Below are 20,481 nucleotides of genomic sequence, written 5' to 3' on the forward strand. Positions count from 1 at the left end.
ATGGCTGCTGAGGCCAGAGATACGCCCGCAGTTGTTGAGGATGCTCCCGCGAATCCTCAATCTACCGTTGACCTCCCAGTGCGATCAAAGCAAGATGCTACGCCGCCACCAGGCCAGACGTTGACCGGCAAGCAAGAACACTGTAAGTGTTGCAATGCGCATTGATTTGCGAGCAAACGCGTTAATAGATGCTGATATATCCTTTTACACATTAGACCTCAAGAGAGAGCTTATTTCGGAGCAGGTAAAGTGGGAAATAAACGAACTCAATTCTACCACCGCCCTCCAGCGCTTCGGCGCCCCATTTCGATCCGATCATGGTGAAGTTCCCCCTGAGGAGTCCGAACTGCCCATTCTGCGATACATCTTCGTCCACCATGTTCGCGACTTTCCCTTCCTTGACAAGGCGCGCGAGAAGGAGTTCTGGCAGGACAAGCTTCAAGTGGTGAGTAATGATGATGCGATTTGTCCATGGCCGATCTGACGCTAACGAACTATAGTTCCTCGAGTCATTTGCAGGAAAGCAGATTTCATCGTCCGAGGATCGCCTAGAGGAGACGAAACGACGAAAACTAGCCATCAAGGCCAGGAAACTAGTTGAGCTTATGATGGTTTCTGGAATCGGAACATCTTCAGGATTCGAGGAGCGCATTCGGTTTTCAGAGATTGAGATTGTTGACAGCAATGCTATCGACACTGGTGTCATGCATACTCTGCCTGAGGGCAACTATATTAATGGCTGGGATGTCAATGTCGCAGGCGTGCGAGTCACTCAAGTCAAGCATACGATCCGAAAGCACAAACACGCCGAATTCATCCTGCGCATCAAGAAGAAGGGAGAATTGGAGCACTATGTTGGCCGAAGATATAGCGACTTTGCCAAACTTCACAGCCGATTGCGACAAGAGCTTCCTGGTCGAGTCGTACCAGAAATGCCTAAGAAGAACAAGTCAGATACTACTACAACGATCGCCTTTACATCCATGTTCAGCAACGGAAACGAATCAGATGCTTCTTCTATTTCTTCAGTGTCCACAAGACCTAATGGCTATTCATCTATGTTGACGCCTGGTACGACCCACCCCATCTTTGTTGAAATACCTATGCTAACGTTTTGAAGGTCACCGTAGGGCTGGGTCTGCGGCATCATTCAGATCGAATCGATCCAAGGGGCTCAATTCCCCTAGAATACCATCTCCTCGCATGTCTACCGAGGGAGGAAGACTTAGCCCCGCCGTCCGCCAGGATTCGGATAAGTCAGATAAGTCAGAGGTATGAGTGACATAGCACACGACTTCCACAGCCGACTAACAAGATAATAGACTGTTGTTCTATGGCGTGAAAACCAAAGAATTTCACTTAGGGCGTTCTTGCGATCTGTACTCCACAACCCCCAATTTGCTAATACCAAGGCTATGCAAGACTTTCTGAGTGGCGAGCCCATTACTCCCACAGACGAGGACGTCGAAGATATTCTTCGAAGAAAGGAGGTGGATGCGAAGCGCATGGAAGAGCAGAAGCAATTCTATGAAATCGCGAGGAAACGAGCCGCCGAGCTCGATGAGTACATGGAACAGTGAGTGTCATCTCACACCAGTCAAAAGCCTAAGCTGACATATTCTAGGTTCCGTCGCGATATAGTAGAACACAACGGACTTACCATGCTCTTTAAGGAGATCAAGGAAAAGGAGACGATCCAGGGTCTCAGTATCCAATATCGAAAGTTTGCCGAGTGGCTTCGTATTGAGATTGCTGCCGTCATCTACCACCTTTTCCTGGCTGAGGACAACTCCCCTGAGCTCTTTGCTCAAGCGAGACGTATTCACTCTCTCATCCCATACTCGGTTATCAAGAACGTTATCCGAATTGCAAACCCCGCAGCAGTCATGTCTGGTGTCCTGGACATCTTCCTAGCTCAACCGTTCGGTACACGGTCATTGATGCAGAGGATTTTCTCACTTACGCTTAACGATGGTATCAAGAGCTTCCAAAAGTCGATCGATATCCTCGCTAGCAAGATTGACGATCCTGTCTTCTCAGGCAAGCTCTACAAGTACACACATGCCGAAGAGCATATCAAGGTTGCCATTCGTGAAGAGGCTGAGGCAGATGACGTGGACTTGATTGTGGCGATTATGAGATCTGATCTCATTGAACCAGGGCTTACAGGAGAGCAAATTCAGAGGCTCTACAACGCATATGTCGCTTTCAATAATGCGGTGGAGAACATTGACGAGGAGCTGCGCCAGGGCGCTCAACTGTTTTCGTACATGAAGCAGTACTTGAAGCTGTGCACAAGACAGAGGGACAAGGAGATGATGCTTCAGTTGATCGAGGAGCCGGTAACCCTCCAGCTATTCCGAGACCTCTTCACCATCTTCTACGAGCCCCTCGTACGAGTCTACAAGTCCGCAAACGTGTACAATAGTGTTACTGACTTCGCCGTCTTTATTGATGACATGATCCAGGTGAGAGAAGCAGCTATCTCCGAAACGAAACTACATGCTAACATGTGAATAGGTCGTCGACAAATGCAGAGAGCAAGATGCTTCAGCTGATCCAAATCAGACTGTCCAGGCTTTTATCGATCTTTGCCAGCGACATGAGCACAACTTCTACAAGTTTGTCCATGAAGTGCATACCCACGATAACGGCCTCTTCACACAGCTCATGGGTTGGATCGAGGGTATCCTCGAGTTCTTGCGAAAGGGCCCCAAGAACGGAACCCTTAATGTCAACGCCTTGTTCGAGGGCGGTGTCAGCGCTGGAATTCTGGATAAAGACAAGGCAATTGCAGAGATCAACTCTCTTATTGCATGGCAAGAGGCTCGAAAGAAGTGGCACAATGATAAAACAAGACAGAAGATGGCAGCTGAGGGCCATGCAGGGAGTGACATGATGCCAACGGCAATGGCTTTCAACTCATCAGACTTTGGATTAGATAGCGAAGATCTCGAGGATATGGCTTATGACGATGGTTCAGAGGATGAGGCAGAGGCGGAAGCAGAAGATGAGTTGGATCCCATCGAGGCTGAGAGGCGACGCAGAGCCAAGCGACAGGATCGCTTGCGACGAAGCGCTGGAGAGCCCGTTAAGCCACCTGTGGGAGAAGTTCACAAGCTGACCGACAATTTCTTGGTCATGCTTCGTGAAGTATTATCGAATTAGAATTAGTAAGATATCCTTGTTGCGGTTGCATACGGGTTAGGAGGAAGAGGAGTTGGCTGTATTTATTCTGGCAGTATAAAGATACAGAGCGACATGATTATAAAGTCAGGGAATGATGGAGAATGGTAGAGCCAGTAGACGTCAAAATTCTATCTTTAATTGCCTTTTTGAATGTCCTGGTGTTTAAATGGGATGTATCTCATATTTTATGGTGGTCTGAGGGATCTGAGACTGAGAAGGAGGATAACGTTAGAAGCTGTAATTAGGAACGCTTCTATATATGATTATAAGTTCCACGGCTCCCATCATGACGCTTAGGTTAAGCGTGGTCTTTTATTGTTTGAGTCAATCACAGGAAAAGGAGGACTCTTTCCACGTTCTATTTGAACCCTGTGAGTGTCATGGAGTACGAAAACCGGACTTTGATGACCGGCACCGAAAATTGGTCCCGGGCCGGGTCGCGTTGTTACGACTGACAGCAGCTGGAGGTGGAGCCGTCAGCACATGCCGTTGGTATCGGAATAGGCGGGGGAGACGGGGAGCCGAAGGGCAAAATGTACATCCGCGGACACGTGATGAGATCCAATTGTCTTGAACGTCATGGATTTGTTAGACTCGCAAAGGCGAATCTTCCCGATCCATTGGGCTTTGATGTTGGATGAAGATCGAGGGAGGATAGCATTGGATGTAGTATCATGAAGAACAGTTGAAAATTAAAAATCCAATTGGCTTTCACAACGACACACTCTCGGACTCAAGGAGCTCTACTATTTGACAGCACAGCGAGTCCAGGACAGGTCATTGACTTCCGAGTCCCTATATCTTCAGTGGCTTACAGCGTCCAGTCCAGTGGGCGGCGAATAATCGACGCTGCTAATAAGCCAACGCTGATTGGCTGGATCAACCGAGGAGCCGAGAGAATCCGTCCGATCGAGGCTCGCGAAGGACGAGAGACCCAAAAAAAACATCAAGGGGAATTGTCGATTGGTTGGACAGTCAATTCAATCCATTCTCTCTCTCCTCCAAAACCACATCTAACAAAAGTCCTGCTCCTCCGCCACCCGAAGATATCGTCAAATACCACCCTTTCGATTCTCCCCGCGGATGCAGTTTGGTCTTGGTCACAGTGACTTTAGTTGATGATGGCTTCTTCTATGGCAATGAGGAGATTGGCCGTCGGCCCTGCTGTGAGTAGTCCCCGGTCTGGCCTCTGCGATGGCATCATGAAACATATCGTCCGCCGCAGGAGCTTCGCCAGCTCGTCAATGCGCTTTGCTAACCTCTTGATAGTTCACGCGGGCTGCTAGGTTCCCTTCTTCTCGAGCTTTCTCCACCACTCGCCCTGTTGGTACGCTGTTCTTCGAATCCCATGCGCAGCTTTAAAATACTGACGAGCTGTCCACAGCCCGAGTTATCACAGGCAATGGTCCTCTGCGAGCCAAGGAGGCCTCTCCTTTCGTGAGCAACAAATACGCCGTCATCGTACGTTTACCCGATCATCCGCGAATCACAGATCTCGTCAATTGACACTTTTCAGGACCACGAGTATGATGCTCTCGTCGTTGGTGCTGGTGGTGCCGGTCTGCGAGCTGCTTTCGGTCTTGCCGAGGCTGGCTTCAACACTGCCTGTATCTCCAAGCTTTTCCCTACTCGATCTCACACCGTCGCCGCCCAGGGCGGTATCAACGCTGCTCTAGGTAACATGCACGAGGACGACTGGCGATGGCACATGTACGATACCGTCAAGGGTTCCGACTGGCTGGGTGACCAGGATGCTATTCACTACATGACCCGAGAGGCTCCCGCCTCCATTATCGAGCTTGAGAACTACGGCTGCCCCTTCTCCCGAACTGACGATGGCAAGATGTGAGTCTGGACTTTGAAATCCGCCCACACAACGGCTACTGACAATTTCACCAGTTACCAGCGAGCTTTCGGTGGTCAATCCAAGGAGTACGGAAAGGGTGGACAGGCTTACCGATGCTGCGCTGCTGCTGACCGAACCGGCCACGCCCTTCTTCACACTCTCTACGGACAGTCCCTCCGACACAAGACCAACTACTTCATCGAGTACTTCGCCCTCGACCTGATTATGCAGGATGGCGAGTGCCGCGGTGTCCTCGCCTACAACCAGGAGGACGGCACCCTGCACCGATTCCTTGCCAACCACACCGTTCTCGCTACTGGTGGTTACGGACGAGCCTACTTCTCTTGCACATCTGCCCACACCTGTACCGGTGACGGTATGGCCATGGTTGCCCGTGCCGGTCTCCCCAACCAGGATCTCGAGTTCGTCCAGTTCCACCCTACCGGTATCTACGGAGCTGGTTGCCTGATCACTGAGGGTTCTCGTGGTGAGGGTGGTTACCTCCTCAACTCTGAGGGTGAGCGATTCATGGAACGATATGCTCCTACCGCCAAGGATCTTGCTTCTCGTGATGTCGTCTCTCGATCCATGACCCTGGAGATCCGTGAGGGTCGTGGTGTTGGTGCTGAGAAGGATCACATCTACCTCCAGCTCAGCCATCTCCCCGCTGAGATCCTTGCTGAGCGCCTGCCCGGTATCTCTGAGACCGCCGGTATCTTCGCTGGTGTTGATGTCCGCAAGCAGCCCATTCCCGTTCTTCCTACCGTCCACTACAACATGGGTGGTATTCCTACACGATACACTGGTGAGGTTCTTACCGTTGACGAGAAGGGTGAGGACAAGGTTGTCCCTGGTCTGTACGCTTGTGGTGAAGCCGCTTGTGTGTCTGTCCACGGTGCTAACCGTCTGGGTGCCAACTCTCTTCTCGATCTTGTTGTCTTCGGTCGTGCCGTTTCGCACACCATCCGTGACAAGTTCAACCCCGGTGACGCCCTGAAGCCCATTGCCGCTGATGCTGCTTCCGACCACATCGAGGTCCTCGACAAGGTCCGAACTGCTGATGGTCCTAAGAGCACTGCTGAGATCCGACTTGCCATGCAGAAGGCTATGCAGACTGATGTCAGCGTTTTCCGAACACAGGAGAGTTTGGATGAGGGTGTTCGCAAGATGACCGAGATTGATGCCATGTACAGCCAGGTTGGCATGAAGGATCGCAGCATGATCTGGAACTCTGATCTCGTTGAGACTCTTGAGCTCCGCAACTTGCTCACCTGCGCGTAAGTTTTGATTCTTTCGTGACTTTATGAAGTAAAACTGACACTGTATACAGTATCCAAACCGCCACCTCTGCCGCCAACCGAAAGGAGTCTCGTGGTGCTCACGCCCGCGAGGATTTTCCCGAGCGAGATGACGAGAACTGGATGAAGCACACTCTTTCTTTCCAGAAGGAGCCTCATGGTAAGGTCGACCTGGCCTACCGAAAGGTCATCGCCAACACCCTGGACGAGGCCGAGTGCAAGCCCGTGCCACCCTTCAAGCGTGTGTACTAAGCGTTTGCGAATCCGGACACGAGGAAGTACTTGGGAAGGAGTTTTTGTTAGCTTGTTGGGAAACTTGGCATGCATGATTCTACGCAGGGCAGCGTCTCCTTTGTGACAAGATGTGCGGTATATATATCCTTTGGGAAGAGGAGGCGGGCATGATAAGAAGCAGCGAGAGAATGGTCTCTGTTGGGTCTTTAGGATGAAGACTTGGCAAGGGACGTGTATTTGTCGACATTTTGTAGTTCAAAAGAAGTTAAGAGACTTAAAAAGAAGATTTTCTATGTACCTTGTGTCACTGTGTCTACAGCCCATCGTTTTGCTTCGTAAGATTGATACCTTCGTTCTCCTTTAATCCATGTTCATCATTAGACCCGTCAAATGTTGGTCTAATTCACGAAAGCTAAAAGCTCGATCGAACTTCGAATTTCCTAGGGGCATTGCACGCAAGTGATTCAATGATCGATGGGCAGAATAGTGTGTTCAAGTATTTGATGGAGTTGTGTATCGGTGAATATGTCCATGACATTGTTCTCTCCGTCCAACGCTGTGGTGCATCGTTCACGAGGAGTGTAGTCCGAACAAAGAATCTCAATAGAATCATTGCGTGTAAGAGGCAACGTTCATTGAATTTACTAATTACAGTGAATTGCTGCAGTGGCCATCTCTACTATAAAATAGCACACTCTTTCGTCGATGTAGCCTCAAGTCCACAACTCACCTCAGCTTCCTAAGCACCAGACTTCGCATCTCAACAGCCAAACCCAATTCTCGTCCTAAGCTTCACTACTTCCCTTCAGGTACGCAGTAGCATTTGATAAACATTACGTGACTACATATATCACATTCCACCAGGCCCTCCCTATCCAACATGTGCCGTCTAGTCACCCGCGTTGCCTCGTGCTGGCTCTGTAATTCGACACTCGAACCTTTTGGCCGATTCTTCCCTTGCGGTAACGTTATCACTGCAGGGAAAAAGGGCTGCGACATTTTGGAGCAGCAGGAAAACGTCGGCCCCGGGGATTTGCTATGTCATGAGTGCCTTAAGATTACTGATGGAATAAACAAGCTCAACGACAACCAGGCTCTCCCTGAGTCCCCCAAGATGGGTGGAAGACGTGAGTTAGAAGTGATGGGTTAGAGACTGGACACTGAACGCTATTGATACTGGAAACTAGGAACAGGGTAAAAATGGATGTAGAGGTGGTAAGGTATCTGCTATGCTTGTGTCTTTTGGTAGGTGGTATCTAAATGGTAGAATGCGAGGGAAACAAAACGCAAGTTGTTAGCTGTCAACCAGCACAACTATCTGTTTAAGACAGTATCTTCGCTAAATAATAATCCTTCTTCCTCATCTCTGGGTATAACCTCCTCATTCCTCGCATAGTTGCTTCGTGATGTGGACGACTTTGCTTGTGCTCTCTCGTAGTAAGCCACGAAAACTAGAATCATTTGAACGATACTAAGGAAACAATTGTAAGTCAGAAAGGCTAAATTATAAGAATTGAGCATGCCTCAGGGAGAAAACATCAGACTACAAAACAGGGTCTCCAGATAAACTTAGCTAAGGGTCCCCTAAGCTTAGGCTAGATTTACCTAAACATCTTCATCGCTTAGGGTTAAGGGTTAAAGTGCTGAGTTTTCTTTCTTCCCCTAGGCATGCAATGGAATTAGACTTACGCTTTGGTGATGCCAAAACATCCAAGGGCTCGTCTCCCAAGATGTGACTCGTCTGTGCTTGGGGCCGAGCCGGAAACTGCGTGATCCGACGGACCGAAATATCCACAGACGAGTGATAGGATTGCAAAGAGAACAGCTAATGGAAGATCGATACAGATTTGTATGGAGGGGCTAAAGCTGTGGTATCTTCTGGTCCAGAGGTGGATAGAGTCCGCAAAGTTCCATATCAGAGCAAGGGTAGTCTAAGTTGTTTCTTCGTTAGTAGGTGGCAGAGTCATGAGAATAGATAGGTACATACGAAAATCCCAAAGACGATGATGGATGTTGTTTCATCGCTAGAATTAGAGGCCAACAAAGAGACAATGACGAGAAGAAGAGCGTCAACACAGATGGAGAAGAGACGAAGGTTAAGTCTGGCCTTCCATATATGGTCTTTGGCGGGAAAGGATGATGTATGGTGTGCTGACAACGGTTGTAACTGTTCTTGAGGGCGATCTAAAGGTTGATCTTGTGTTGGTGTTGAGGCTTGTTTAGGAGTAGAGTCGAAGTCGTCATGATACTGTGGTCCAGCCATTGTAAGTGGAATAGCCATCCTGTAACTAACACGACTTTACTCGATCAACAAAGATGCCAAGAAAAGGAAAGAAGAAAATTGATGGAACCAGACGAGATTACATAAGAGGAAGAAAGAGAAGAGCCGTCATCTTTCAATGCTTACCGCTTCAAAGCATAATGTTGAAACGAATCCTGAAGGAAGATGGATATATGTCTAGAGCCAGAGGACCCCTGTTTAGTTACCCGCGTACCCGTGCTACGCCGAATGAGGGGCTCATGGAGGCTCAGCTTCCGAGACTCTCATTTAGTAGTCAAACTGGACTGACAAGGCAATCCCCTGTCAAGGTTCATAACTATGCCTATTGTCTCTTGGCGATGTTGCATTTTGAGGCTGACTCCAAGTGATTGACAGGATATTGCGGCAGTGACTAGTGGAACTGTCGGCCCGTTGTCCGTTTTACCTACGGAGTACGGAGTATCAAAAAAACATCTCTATTTTAAATCCGATACATGCTGTTTCTTTTACTTTTCCTCCTTCCTATTCTGCTCCTCGCCTTGCTCTTCATCTTCTGTCTGTGTTTGTGTTATCACGGCCTTTTCTCGTCGAGGATGCCATCCTCCTGTCCAGCCGATCCATCCCTTTTCCCTAGGCCCTCTTGCGATAGCAATCAAGATGGACAATCCAACGAATGCAACTGTTGATGTTCACATTAGCAGTTCGTTTGCGAAAGAAGACACTCTTGAGTTGACTTACTGCTGCATCCACCGCTTCTCCTCCAGCCTCCACTAGCATACAGTCTGTTTCCCACTGCCGTGCCAGTCAACTGTCCAGCAAACACCAGGGCCATGTAAGCCGTGTTAACTCTATTACGCGCCTTGGGATTGATGCCGAAGATGGCTGCGCGGTTCGACACTGCCGCTGTCTGCATACCGACATCGATACCGATAGCCTGAATCACAAGACCGGCAACGGTAAAGTTTCCAGTGAAAGTTCCGACGATAACTCCAGTCAACGCCAGGATCTGACCGCCTATCGTCAGGAGTAGAGGTATATAATGATCAATCAACCTCCCAATCAAGGGGATCGACAAGATAGTCGCCAGCGAAGTCAGAGAAAAGAGACCAATCTGTAGAGACGTATAGTCGAAGGGCGCAGAAGAGAGTTGAAATGTCAACGTTGTCCAAAACGACGTGAACACAGCTGACAGCGAAAAGGCAATCAGACAAGCCTGTATCAGAACAGGCTCAGTGACCATCATACGAGGAATAGACCAGAGAGCATAGAGATAGTTCAGCCCGTCCGGATTGGTAGATGGATAGTCAGGCATGAAGCAGAAGAGCACAACACCCATGAGGTACTGCAGACCACATGCCAACCAGTAAATGTTGCGCCAAGCTGTGAAATTCGCTACCACTCCTGAGAGCAACCTCGCCATCAACAGACCCAGCATAAGTCCTGATGTGACGATAGCGAGAAGAGAGGCCTTTCGATGCGCTGGCGCAAAGTCACCAACTAGGGGAACCATCAGCTGTGGTGTCACTGTGGTAGCACCGCATACAAAAGATAAGGCACGGAAGACGGTAAAGTCATTTGTCACACAGAGTCCTATCCACTACATCATGTCAGCTGCTGAATATAGTAATATGCTACACAGCGCTTACCATTGTTGCAGTGGCCAGAACAAGAGCGATAATGAACGGGCGTCTCTCGAGAATATCCCCGAGCGGTAGAACAAAAATGAGACCTGCTGCGTAGCCTGACTGCAACAACGTTGCAACCTGAGATGATTCTTCGTATGAGACATTGAAAGTGGCGGCTATCTTGTTGAGAATTGGCTGGTTGTAGTAGAGGTTTGCAACTGTGATACCCGATGCCTATTTCTGTCAATTAGCATGAGCTTCAATCGTAGAGGTAATTTACTTGCCAAGGCGTATAGACAGCAATGGCTCATAGACAAAGCTGGTGGCGACTCATCGTTCCATCGACAGTTCTTTGGTGTCAATATCCTGCGAAGTAAACTCGTTTCATATTTTGAGGACTGCAACACGACGTTGCTGGAGCCCGTTTCTTCAGTTGACTCGACTAAATTGCGAACCTTGGGGTCCTCGGCTGGATCTTCACTCGGAAATGTCTCCGTGATGCTATCACCAGAGACATTTGGCCTCTCTTGTTGATTCGAGGACGTCATCGTTGCTCAACAGACACGTTGTTGAGAGCTAAACAGAAACAAACGGTGATCAACAAATAGTCAACATGCTAAGAACTCGAAAAAGGTGTAGCTTTGTGGGAGTTATATAAGAAATGATCAACAATGGCAAAAAATTAGCATGATCAATAGTCGTCAAAGTGGATTATTGTCTAACTACATATCCCCAATGGAGTTGCGGAATCGCAAGCACGGAGTTGGCTAGCTATCTAATCAGAAAGCACGCAAGACAATGGACGGGGGTTACGACATTCTGCTTCTTTTTCCTCCTTTTGCCCATGGAAATGGGGGTCAACTAATGTTGTGCTGCTGCTTGGAGAGGTTGACCGGATATAAATGTCCGTAATATCCGCCTCTAAGACTGTCAGCAACTTCATTGCAACCCTACATAGTAGACGTGTAATACAGTTCGGGTTCCGTATGCAGCCATTGAAGACTAATTAGCCCGGATTTAATTAAGCTCAGATGAGTTGTGATGAAGGGTCTTATCATCATAGACTTCAGCCGAAGAATGAAGAAGAACAAGTTTAGCTATAGCTGCCATATAAGCTATTGTCATATATTATGGCCAGGTTATTAGAAGTTTGGGGATCGTTGTAGTCTAAAGGTTGAAATACAGCTATAATGCCAGATGCCAAGAAAACTAGAGCTGGAATTGGTATTATACGAGGTTTCTTGTTTACTAACTAGTTAACTCAGTCGTCTTTGCTCCAGTTGACTAAGACCATCCCAAACATCACTGATAGTCGGCGCATGAAGGCACAAAGCACAGAGTCTGGATACAAGGCATATCCCAAATCTAGTCCTTTTCATGAATGGCATCTACTATAACATGGCAAGCAGTTAAGATTTAATCGTCCTTTTTGACAAAATACATCCTCCCCATTTCACACCAACTCCATCCACTCCTAGCTCCAGTCAACTTTTATTAGAAAGCATTCCCAAAGTTTACCTCTTCTTGCCCTTGCGCTTGTTAGCCTTGCCCTGCGAAGCGCCAGATGCCTTGGCCTTGGCGAGAGAATCAGTGCTCTTGTCAAGAAGCTCAAAGTCCTCGCCGGCGGAGTCGGTGCTGGGGGTGGGCTGGGGAACATCAGAGTCCTCATCCTCAGCAGGGATCTCGATCTCGAGGTCGGTGGGCTTCTTGGAAAGGAAGCGGCCAGCAGTGATGTTGAACAGGAAGATGGGTGCACGGAAGACTGCGGTGTCCTTGATGGTGGGCTTGGCAAGCTCGTTGGGCTGTCACATGTTAGTTTAGTCATTTCGATGATATCGCGATAACTTACGTCAAGGAGGAACTCGTGAACCTCACCATCCTCATCCTCTCCCTCGAGGTAAACATCACCAAGGGAGTCAACAACAAGGATCTTTCCATTCTCAGCAACAACTCGCTTGCGAGCACCGGTAGGTCCAGCAGCAGGGACAGGAGTAGCAGTTCCAGAGGCAGCCTGAGGAGCACGGCGCGTCTTCTTAGCAGGACGAGCACCATCACGCTTGGCCGCCTTCTCCTGCATACGGCGCTCTCGTCGGTTCTGGGGCAGAGGGGGAGCCTCTTCCTCGTCGCTAGCGGGCGCGGGAGATGCAGCAGGGGCTGGAGCAGGAGCTGCGTCGACGCCAGGGATGTTAAGACCACCACCCCAGGCGGTGTCGCGGGCGAACTTGATGTAGCGCTCGACAAACTCCTTCTGTCGCTTCCAGCTCATGTACAGAGTGAGGTAGTGAAAACCACCACCCACAACGAGGAAAAGACCAACGATAACCGTGCCCAGGCCGGGGCGGTATCGGTTGTAGTAGTAATCGGTGCCCTTCCAGAGAGGGAAGCCATTGGAGAGGAAATGGTCGTAGCGGTCGCGCTCGGGGCCACGGAGGATGTTGGCGATCAGGGAGAGGCGAGCCTGAGCCTCGCCGGCCTTCTTCACAGCAGCCTTGATCTCAGCATTGGTAGGAGGCTTAGTCTTTGCGCCAGCCTTCTTGTCCTTTGCAGCCTTGGATCGCATTCCCTGTCTGACCTTGTCCGGGTGCAGATTTCGGGTCTGCTTGCGATAGGCCTTGGTAATATCATCGAGCGAAGCAGAGGGAGGGACGCCGAGGATGTCGTAGAAGTTGGCAGCAGGATCGGTCTCATACTTTGCGATCTCATCTCGAATGCGAAAGATTTCGCGATCTGGGAGGATGGGAATTAGTTAAGACATGAACCAGAGCAGACAGTAAAACATACCTTCTTTGCTCCAGGCGGCTGCCAAGGGGCTGAAGAGGGCGAGAAGCCCAACAGACAAGTACGAGATCTTCATCTTCAACCGTCGATGCGATGATGAAGAGAGGAAGAAGCGGTACAGCAAAAAGGGAAGGGAAAAAAAAAGAAGACAGAGAGGAAGAGAAGAGATGAGAGAGGGCAGGGGGCTGTAACGGTTCCTGGGCTAGAGAGTAGCTTAGATCTTCATCCCTACCTCTACCGTACTTTTTTTAGTGGAGGGGGGGAACCTATTGCAGAAGGCCAGCTGTCCTATACATAGGACTTGACTGCACTGGTCAAACTCACCCAATACAAACGCAAAGGAAAGCGCCTCAATTGAGGAGTTTGGCCAAACACAGGTGAGTAGGCCGTGATAACGTATTGCAAATAAATCAATTGTTGCTGTAACCACCTTCTGATTGTGGCTTTTGGAGGCAACAAGACCCTTTATGTTGCACTATTTGGGTTTGTATAACAGGGGTTCAAGCATCCAATGTCTACTACCCCTTCGGATACGATGGGCCTTTTTTCAATTACCTATCGATCCCTATCCAAAGCCACAATATCAACTGCCGGTGTCATACATGTCGACTCGATACTCGGCCTCTTGCTGCAAATGACGCTTGAAGAACTCCCTTTGACGAGCAAGACCATACTTTCCTCCCCCACAGCCATGTCCACCACCAGGAATGAATAGAAACTCATAATTCTTACCCGCCTTATTCAAGGCATTCACCATCTGAAACGTTGAAGATGGATCGACGTTATCGTCCAAATCTCCAACAATCAACATCAAGGGCTCCTTGAGTTTCTTGGCGTGAGTTATGTTAGACGCCTTCTCATACGCCTCATCAACTGGGTGTCCCATCCACAATTCGTTCCACCATAACTTATCCATTCGGTTATCATGACAGCCCGAATCTGCTATACCGGCCTTGAAGAAATCACTGTGGTGAAGCATGGCCGCTACGGCGTTTTGTCCACCTGCTGAAACGCCCATGATTCCCACTCGAGAGAGGTCCATCCATGGTCGTGAAGATGCTGCAGCTTTCAACCAAGTGATATGGTCTGGAAGTCCTGAATCATGAAGATTCTTATAGCAGACATCATGGAAATCTTTGTTGCGCCAGTTTGTGCCCATTCCGTCAATGATAACGACGATGTACCCTTCATCTGCCCATCGTCGTCGATCTGAGAGAGTTGAAAACGCTTTGGGGACCCGAAAGTTATGAGGCCCGGCATAGATCTCATCAAACACGGGATATTTCTTGGTGTTGTCAAAGTCGGCGGGCCGAATGATGATTCCGTATATAAGTGTCTTGCCATCCCGACCAGGGGAAGCGAACCTCTCAGGAGAAGACCACCCTTTGACTTCCGGCTCTTTTGAATCCACCTTCTCGAGTGTCATTATTTCTTGTCCGGACTCGCTGTCACGGAGGACCGTTGTAGGTGGGCAGTCTACCCTTGACCAAGTGTCTATCAAGTAACGTTTGTCTGGGGAAAAGGACCAAGAGTGAGTTCCATCTCCATCTGTGAGAACCTTGAAATCTGACCCATCGAGGTTGACACTTGCTAGATGTGCGTGATAGGGGTCTTCATCGTCCCTGAGCCCATAGCCACGTACCCAAATTCGGCGACGCTCCTTGTCCACAAACTCTACAAAGTTGACCATCCACGACCCCTTTGTGATCTGGTTCTTGACTGAGCCAGTAACGAGGTCCACCAGATACAGATGGTTATATCCGTCGCGTTCACTGGCCCAGATAAGCTCGTCAGAGTCTCTGAGGAGCTTGTAGTATGCCTTCGTGTAGTCTACAAATGTGCGGCTCTCCTCTTCCACGAGCGTCCTGACACTTCCGTCAACTCTGATACCAATGACTCTGGTATGTTGATGGCCACGCTCGTTGAAATAAAAGCGATATTCCTGACTGTTTCGGTTCCATTCCAGATTGCTTACTTGGTAGGGCTTTGTGAACAGCGAATCGTCAGTTGCAACTTCGCTATGAGCCTTGAGGTCAAAGAGCCGAGGTCTGTCAACCCTAACACGATCGCCTGGTTTAAGATATGTCTTTGTGTGGAGTTTTGGCTCAATCTGGTCTTCTGGAGATGATTCCACCAAATTGATCTTGTGGTCTTGCGCGGGGGTGTACTGCCATGCGATTGCGTGCTGCTTGTCTGGCGATATGTACAAGTGTCTTTTGTCGTAAGGGCTCTTTTCGTTTCCGTTCTCCGACAGTTGAAAGGCCTCATTGCTCTCATTTTTGAACCATACGTTAAAACCTCTGACATATAGACATGGCCCGTTTTCGGGTACCGTTCGTTCTTCATCTATACCAGAGTCTTCATCGTCGCTGGGTGGAGATGCTTCAGGGATAGAATCGCTGAGATGCTCGATTATAGCGACATGGTTTCCCTCGTCAGGTGCCGAATAGACTGCCCTGTATTTTTCGTTGGACACATCTACCAATCGCCAAACATGGCCCACGTATGTAATCTGTCGTTTTGATTCGCCGTTCTTGATCGAAAAATATGGAATGGCTTTTGCTTTCCAATCGATCCAAAACACCCTGAGGGTTTTGCCTGTACGGTTCACAAAGTCGACGGTGACTTTAGTGTCACTGTGTGCAGAAATGACTTCTTTTTGGAGCAGATGATCTGGCTCAGTGGTGAACTGTCCCTCCCATTCTTGAAGCAGATTGTTTGGCCCAAACTGCCACTTTCGTTTGTCAAAGCAGAATCGAACACATGATTCGTCTGGGACTGGTTCAATCCAGTTGAAAGGAAGAGAGTTTTGGTCAACCTCTTCGTTTGTTTTCTCGTGCAGAGCCTCAGCGAGTTGCTTGTGATCAAATGGCAACTCGCAACTCTTTCTCTGGACATCAACAAGCAGAAACTGACATTTTTTTGGTGAAGTATTCTGCTTATACCAAAATGCATTGCCGCCTGGTAACCAGCAAGCCGTCACGTTCGTTGAGTCGATGTATTGCTGTGCTAGTTGCTCCATGAATTTATTGATAAAGCTAAAGCACAAAGATGAAAATGAGGTTCAAGAGGAGCAAGAAAGAGATGCTGTTGCCTAGACGTGGTCATGGTCATCTTTTAGCTGAGGCATGCATACGTATCCGGGTAGTTCTATTGGGTATCACGCGGCCATGGGCGGACTTCTATACATTTAGGCCTAATTGACATGAAGAACCGCGATTCGTGAGCATCTGCAATCGTGTGTCGTAACTCCTAGCCAACACTGTCTTCTCCTGGCTTAAGTCAGTACAAGTTGGTGAGCTCATGCATAGGGATAGTTGACCAGCGGACTTGTATCTTATTAAGCACGTATACATGATTAGATCTGAATCAAAAGCCACTTTCTGTTCATCGACTACTTCTATCCATTGCTAATTATCTATAGAAAAAGAAAGAGGCATTCAATGTATTGCAATAGTTAATAACCAGAGATCGCGTGTAAGTTACCAGTCACGTGTTTCCACCAAATCACGCCCATCAGAAACTAGTGCAAAACCACCGCCAAAAAGAAACCATAAAGTGAGAACAACTCAAAGTACCAAAATCAAAATAGGAAAAATTGTAAAAAAATATGAAACCTAGCAATTGCACGTTTCGATCGTGCGACCTCCGGGTTATGAGCCCGGCTGGGTCTGTTAGTACAAGTTGTGTGATGCAGACTGTGAGATAGACATACCGCGCTTCCACTGCGCCAAATTGCTTTCTTGGTGAAAGAGTGTGGGCTTATTTGTACATATACCTCCACCCAAGTGTGACTCACTGAGCCCCCCACTGCTCTCGGAGTCACCAGTAACATCGCAGTACTGGAGGATCGAGGCCCTAGAGAGGTGTCAAAGAGTTGAATCGAGAGTCAAAGAAACAGATATTTTTAATCCAAAATGCACAGTAACATTGATACTCAGGGCGCAGAGTTGGATGCCAGTTTGGCCTGGAATCCAAACTAACGTTCTCATCAGCCTCCCACAATGAGCGTGGCCGACATCGGAATATTCTTTCATCTCATGCAATTCGAATCATATCATGCAATATTGCTATCGAAGCATTTGTAACCCAAAACGCGAGTCACCATACTTATAGAATGTTCTGAGGTCAAGCTCTACTCTGGAATAAGGAGTCACCAACACAAAACTCGAGGGAGATGTGTCTCAGGTCTGTAGACGTAATTAAGTCTTTGCCTAATGCTGAAAACGTGCTCAAAGTTGTTGAGTCCTTCTCAGATACTCATTCTAAAAATGAAAGCACGCAGACTCATAAGCCTTCAGTCAGATCCTGAAAGGGCTCATCAACTTACAACGCGAAAAGCGATCTCAGTCATCAGGCGTAAAGCTGTATGAACCAACCGAAAACGTACGCAACGCGATAAAAGAGCCACTTGAATTGAAATAAAAGACGTAACTAGCATGTCGTCTTACCGATGTAGCACCGGTATATGCTAGACATATGTGCCCCAATATGACATAAAGCAACTATACGCTTGATCCCTTAGCAATGCCCATGAGCTTTCATAATGCCCCCAACCAAGAATTTCACTCTGAAATGAGGCTCGCTTTGAGCCCCTCTTGAGCCCCTTTGACACCGTTTGACCCCATTGGAGCCACTTTGGGCTCTTTGGATCGCATTAACACAGCAACCATGACCCCATCCCCTATTCATTCCTCAGCCTCAACGTAGTCGCTGTCGCTATCGGTGTCGGTCATGTCAATGATATTGTCACCATTGCCGTTGTTTTGAGGAGAGCCCATCTGCACGTCATCCTCGTCATCTGTATCGTTCTGACTGGTAGAGTCGAAGGCGACACTTCCAGAAGCAATGCTCTTGTTCTTGTAGAACACTTGAAAATCCAAAGAGGACCCGTCACTGATCATGCGCAGTTCGTAAGTGATTCGGTGGAATACCTGACCGTCTTCGTTGGTCCACACCGGTATGGTATCCCATCTGGGAAGTTCGGACGCTTTGACGATACACATAGGCTTAACTGAATCATCCTTGCGGGTCGGGGGAGTAGAGGCGTCCGAGGTAACGATGTCGATTTGGAGATCATCGTCGGGACTCGTGAGGTCCTGCCAGAAGGATTCACAAACGGGGTCATATGCAGAGACAGAGGAACCCTAGAGAAGTTAGAGATTAACATAAACGGGCCCATGTGACTTACGATCTGAACAAACCATCGTGTCTGCTCGACAGCAAGGAACTCCTGCAGGCCACCATCCCAAGCGCGATCCTTGGAGTCATGCTCTTTGGGGTCAAAGGGCGAAATGTTCACGAGGGTCCCGTAACTGTGACGGGACACACGTGAGGCGACCGTAACTTTGATTGAACTGGTATGATTGGTTCTCGCCAGTCCATGTAGGACAGCTCCTCGAAGCACAGCGGTCCAGCTACAAATTATTGTCAACAAACGGAATTTCGAGGCGTCGAGATCACATACGGCTTTTCACCATCCTGCTGAAGAACGTCTACTCTGTTGCCAACAGCGTCCTGAAGGCGTTGATGCAGATATACAGACCTTCCAAAGCCACCAACTAGGATGACGAACTAAACGATGTTAGGCAGTCTGCCATTGAACGAAATGACGAACAGACTTACCTTTGGCTTCTTCTTGTACTTGTGCTTGACTGCATTGACCTGCTTCTGAACGAGCTGTTTAACATCTTCAACCACAGGATCAAATACTTTCTCGCGGATTTCGGAACTAGGACTAAGTTAGCTGGGACGAGGTAGGTATTACGAAGACGCCCGTCAAGGCCTTCATAGAGAATTATGGATATTCCCAGAGTAATGTGATGGGGTCATTTATGGCACTTACACATCGATGATGAACTTTGAGGGGAAGAAGTTGGTGCTAATGAGGCCATCGTACGAGAGTTGTAAGGGCAAGTCTCCGCTGGTCTCACAGAAGGAGGACTTCAAGCCGCCTTCCCAATCAGACTCCATGATCCTGTGGAATGTCTGCTTATCAAGACTCCTCTGAGCCTCAAAAGGGATAGTTTCCTTGAGGAGGTTGAGAAACTTCTCGTCGAGGAACATTGCACCACACAAGCCACCTTGGTCGAGGTCAGTCAAATGTACATCATACAGTGGCCCAGATGGCTTACCATCGCCTTTGACGCTCTCACTCATAATGAGAGGATCAAGCTTCTCGATTTTGTAGGTGATGAGATCCTGTTTTGTAAGAAACGTTTCGCAAGGAGGGCAAAGCTGAAACTTACAACAGTCCCTCCTCCTGCATCACAGATGACGAAATGGTCACCGACCTAAATATGGTTAACTACAGGCCAGTGATAAAAAGGGTCATTTTGAACTCACTCTGACATTGAAGCGATCGGCGTTCTCCTTGAGACAGGTCAAAGCAGCCGCCTCGGGCTCAGAGATGAAATCCAAAGTTGTATGACCAGCTTTGGTGATGTTGAGAAGACCGGCGTGTCCCAGAGCCTCCGTCATTCTGGAGCGGGTGTAGTATGGCCATATAGCCGGGAGAGTGACGACAAGGTGAACTGTCGAGACTGTCATCATTCGGCGACCCTCGGCCCTGACAATGTTCTGACGACAATGACGCCAAAGCTGTCGCAGGTAGTCGCCCAAGATCTGAACCGGGGTCTTGTTAGCCTTCAACATCAGAGCCCGAGCTGCCTTCAGCTGAACGGAGTATCGGATATGATCCGGGAGGTCTTTCTCATCGACGAGAAGGAGCTTGAACCAGCGAAGTGTAGTATCGTCCTGCGGAGTGGTCGCACCCCATTCAGGGTTTTCATCATTCAGGTGGTGATAATAGATTGCCGAGGGGACCTTCTGCTTGTCCCCCTGTGCGAATCTTGGCTTCTTCCAGTTGGTGGTGAACTTGATTTCGTTGTTTTCACCGACTCGACACCACGCGATGCCCGAGTATCTATAAAGAAGACGTCAGAGAGAGTATATGAGGAAGGGTTGGTTGCTTACGTAGTGCCAAAGTCAATGCCCAGCACCAGAACTGGGCTCGCTTGTTCAGCAGCCATGCTGAGACACTATAGTAGTATCTACTTGACTTGACGATAGCGTGATAGGATGCCGCGAAGTATCTTCTCAGGGAAGAAACAAGCCAGGATAGCTGTATGTGCTTCAAAGGGTGGTTGGCCGTAATGTGGTGTTTTGCGGTAAAGGTGAGGATGCGAAAGTGATTCGGAGAAGAAGCGAAAAAAGGCTGAGGGAGGAGTTTTGCAAATGGATAGCGAAAAT

General features: G+C 48.6%; 7 protein-coding genes across 7 annotated transcripts; 3 read left to right on the forward strand and 4 right to left on the reverse strand.

Moving 5' to 3' along the window:
* On the forward strand, positions 1-3,168 carry FTJAE_8935 (uncharacterized protein; the record flags this gene model as incomplete). The annotated part of the gene is made up of 7 exons (XM_037355804.1): positions 1-142; positions 189-445; positions 501-1,071; positions 1,121-1,272; positions 1,323-1,576; positions 1,625-2,468; positions 2,521-3,168. The coding sequence occupies 7 exons, from the start codon at positions 1-3 to the stop codon at positions 3,166-3,168; spliced, it is 2,868 nt and encodes a 955-aa protein (XP_037203987.1).
* A 1,142-nt stretch (positions 3,169-4,310) lies between these two features.
* FTJAE_8936 (succinate dehydrogenase (ubiquinone) flavo precursor mitochondrial) lies at positions 4,311-6,585 on the forward strand (the record flags this gene model as incomplete). The annotated part of the gene is made up of 6 exons (XM_037355805.1): positions 4,311-4,355; positions 4,459-4,516; positions 4,574-4,650; positions 4,706-5,034; positions 5,089-6,312; positions 6,366-6,585. The coding sequence occupies 6 exons, from the start codon at positions 4,311-4,313 to the stop codon at positions 6,583-6,585; spliced, it is 1,953 nt and encodes a 650-aa protein (XP_037203988.1).
* An 862-nt stretch (positions 6,586-7,447) lies between these two features.
* FTJAE_8937 (uncharacterized protein) lies at positions 7,448-7,765 on the forward strand (the record flags this gene model as incomplete). The annotated part of the gene is made up of 2 exons (XM_037355806.1): positions 7,448-7,694; positions 7,755-7,765. 2 exons carry the CDS (start codon positions 7,448-7,450, stop codon positions 7,763-7,765), a joined length of 258 nt encoding a protein of 85 aa, XP_037203989.1.
* A 1,568-nt stretch (positions 7,766-9,333) lies between these two features.
* FTJAE_8938 (dityrosine transporter) lies at positions 9,334-11,000 on the reverse strand (the record flags this gene model as incomplete). The annotated part of the gene is made up of 4 exons (XM_037355807.1): positions 9,334-9,506; positions 9,566-10,424; positions 10,474-10,686; positions 10,908-11,000. The coding sequence occupies 4 exons, from the start codon at positions 10,998-11,000 to the stop codon at positions 9,334-9,336; spliced, it is 1,338 nt and encodes a 445-aa protein (XP_037203990.1).
* A 966-nt stretch (positions 11,001-11,966) lies between these two features.
* FTJAE_8939 (uncharacterized protein) lies at positions 11,967-13,306 on the reverse strand (the record flags this gene model as incomplete). Its single annotated transcript, XM_037355808.1, has 3 exons — positions 11,967-12,254; positions 12,302-13,179; positions 13,234-13,306. The coding sequence occupies 3 exons, from the start codon at positions 13,304-13,306 to the stop codon at positions 11,967-11,969; spliced, it is 1,239 nt and encodes a 412-aa protein (XP_037203991.1).
* A 507-nt stretch (positions 13,307-13,813) lies between these two features.
* On the reverse strand, positions 13,814-16,252 carry FTJAE_8940 (prolyl tripeptidyl peptidase; the record flags this gene model as incomplete). Its single annotated transcript, XM_037355810.1, has 1 exon — positions 13,814-16,252. One exon carries the CDS (start codon positions 16,250-16,252, stop codon positions 13,814-13,816), a length of 2,439 nt encoding a protein of 812 aa, XP_037203992.1.
* Positions 16,253-17,918: 1,666 nt separating this feature from the next.
* FTJAE_8941 (heat shock 70 kDa 12B) lies at positions 17,919-20,261 on the reverse strand (the record flags this gene model as incomplete). Its single annotated transcript, XM_037355811.1, has 9 exons — positions 17,919-18,377; positions 18,422-18,647; positions 18,698-18,804; positions 18,856-18,961; positions 19,076-19,313; positions 19,365-19,431; positions 19,479-19,523; positions 19,576-20,155; positions 20,206-20,261. 9 exons carry the CDS (start codon positions 20,259-20,261, stop codon positions 17,919-17,921), a joined length of 1,884 nt encoding a protein of 627 aa, XP_037203993.1.
* Between the last annotated feature and the right edge of the window lie 220 nt (positions 20,262-20,481).

This window comes from Fusarium tjaetaba (assembly GCF_013396195.1).
Source record: "Fusarium tjaetaba strain NRRL 66243 chromosome Unknown NRRL66243_c0000198, whole genome shotgun sequence".
NCBI lineage: Eukaryota > Fungi > Ascomycota > Sordariomycetes > Hypocreales > Nectriaceae > Fusarium > Fusarium tjaetaba.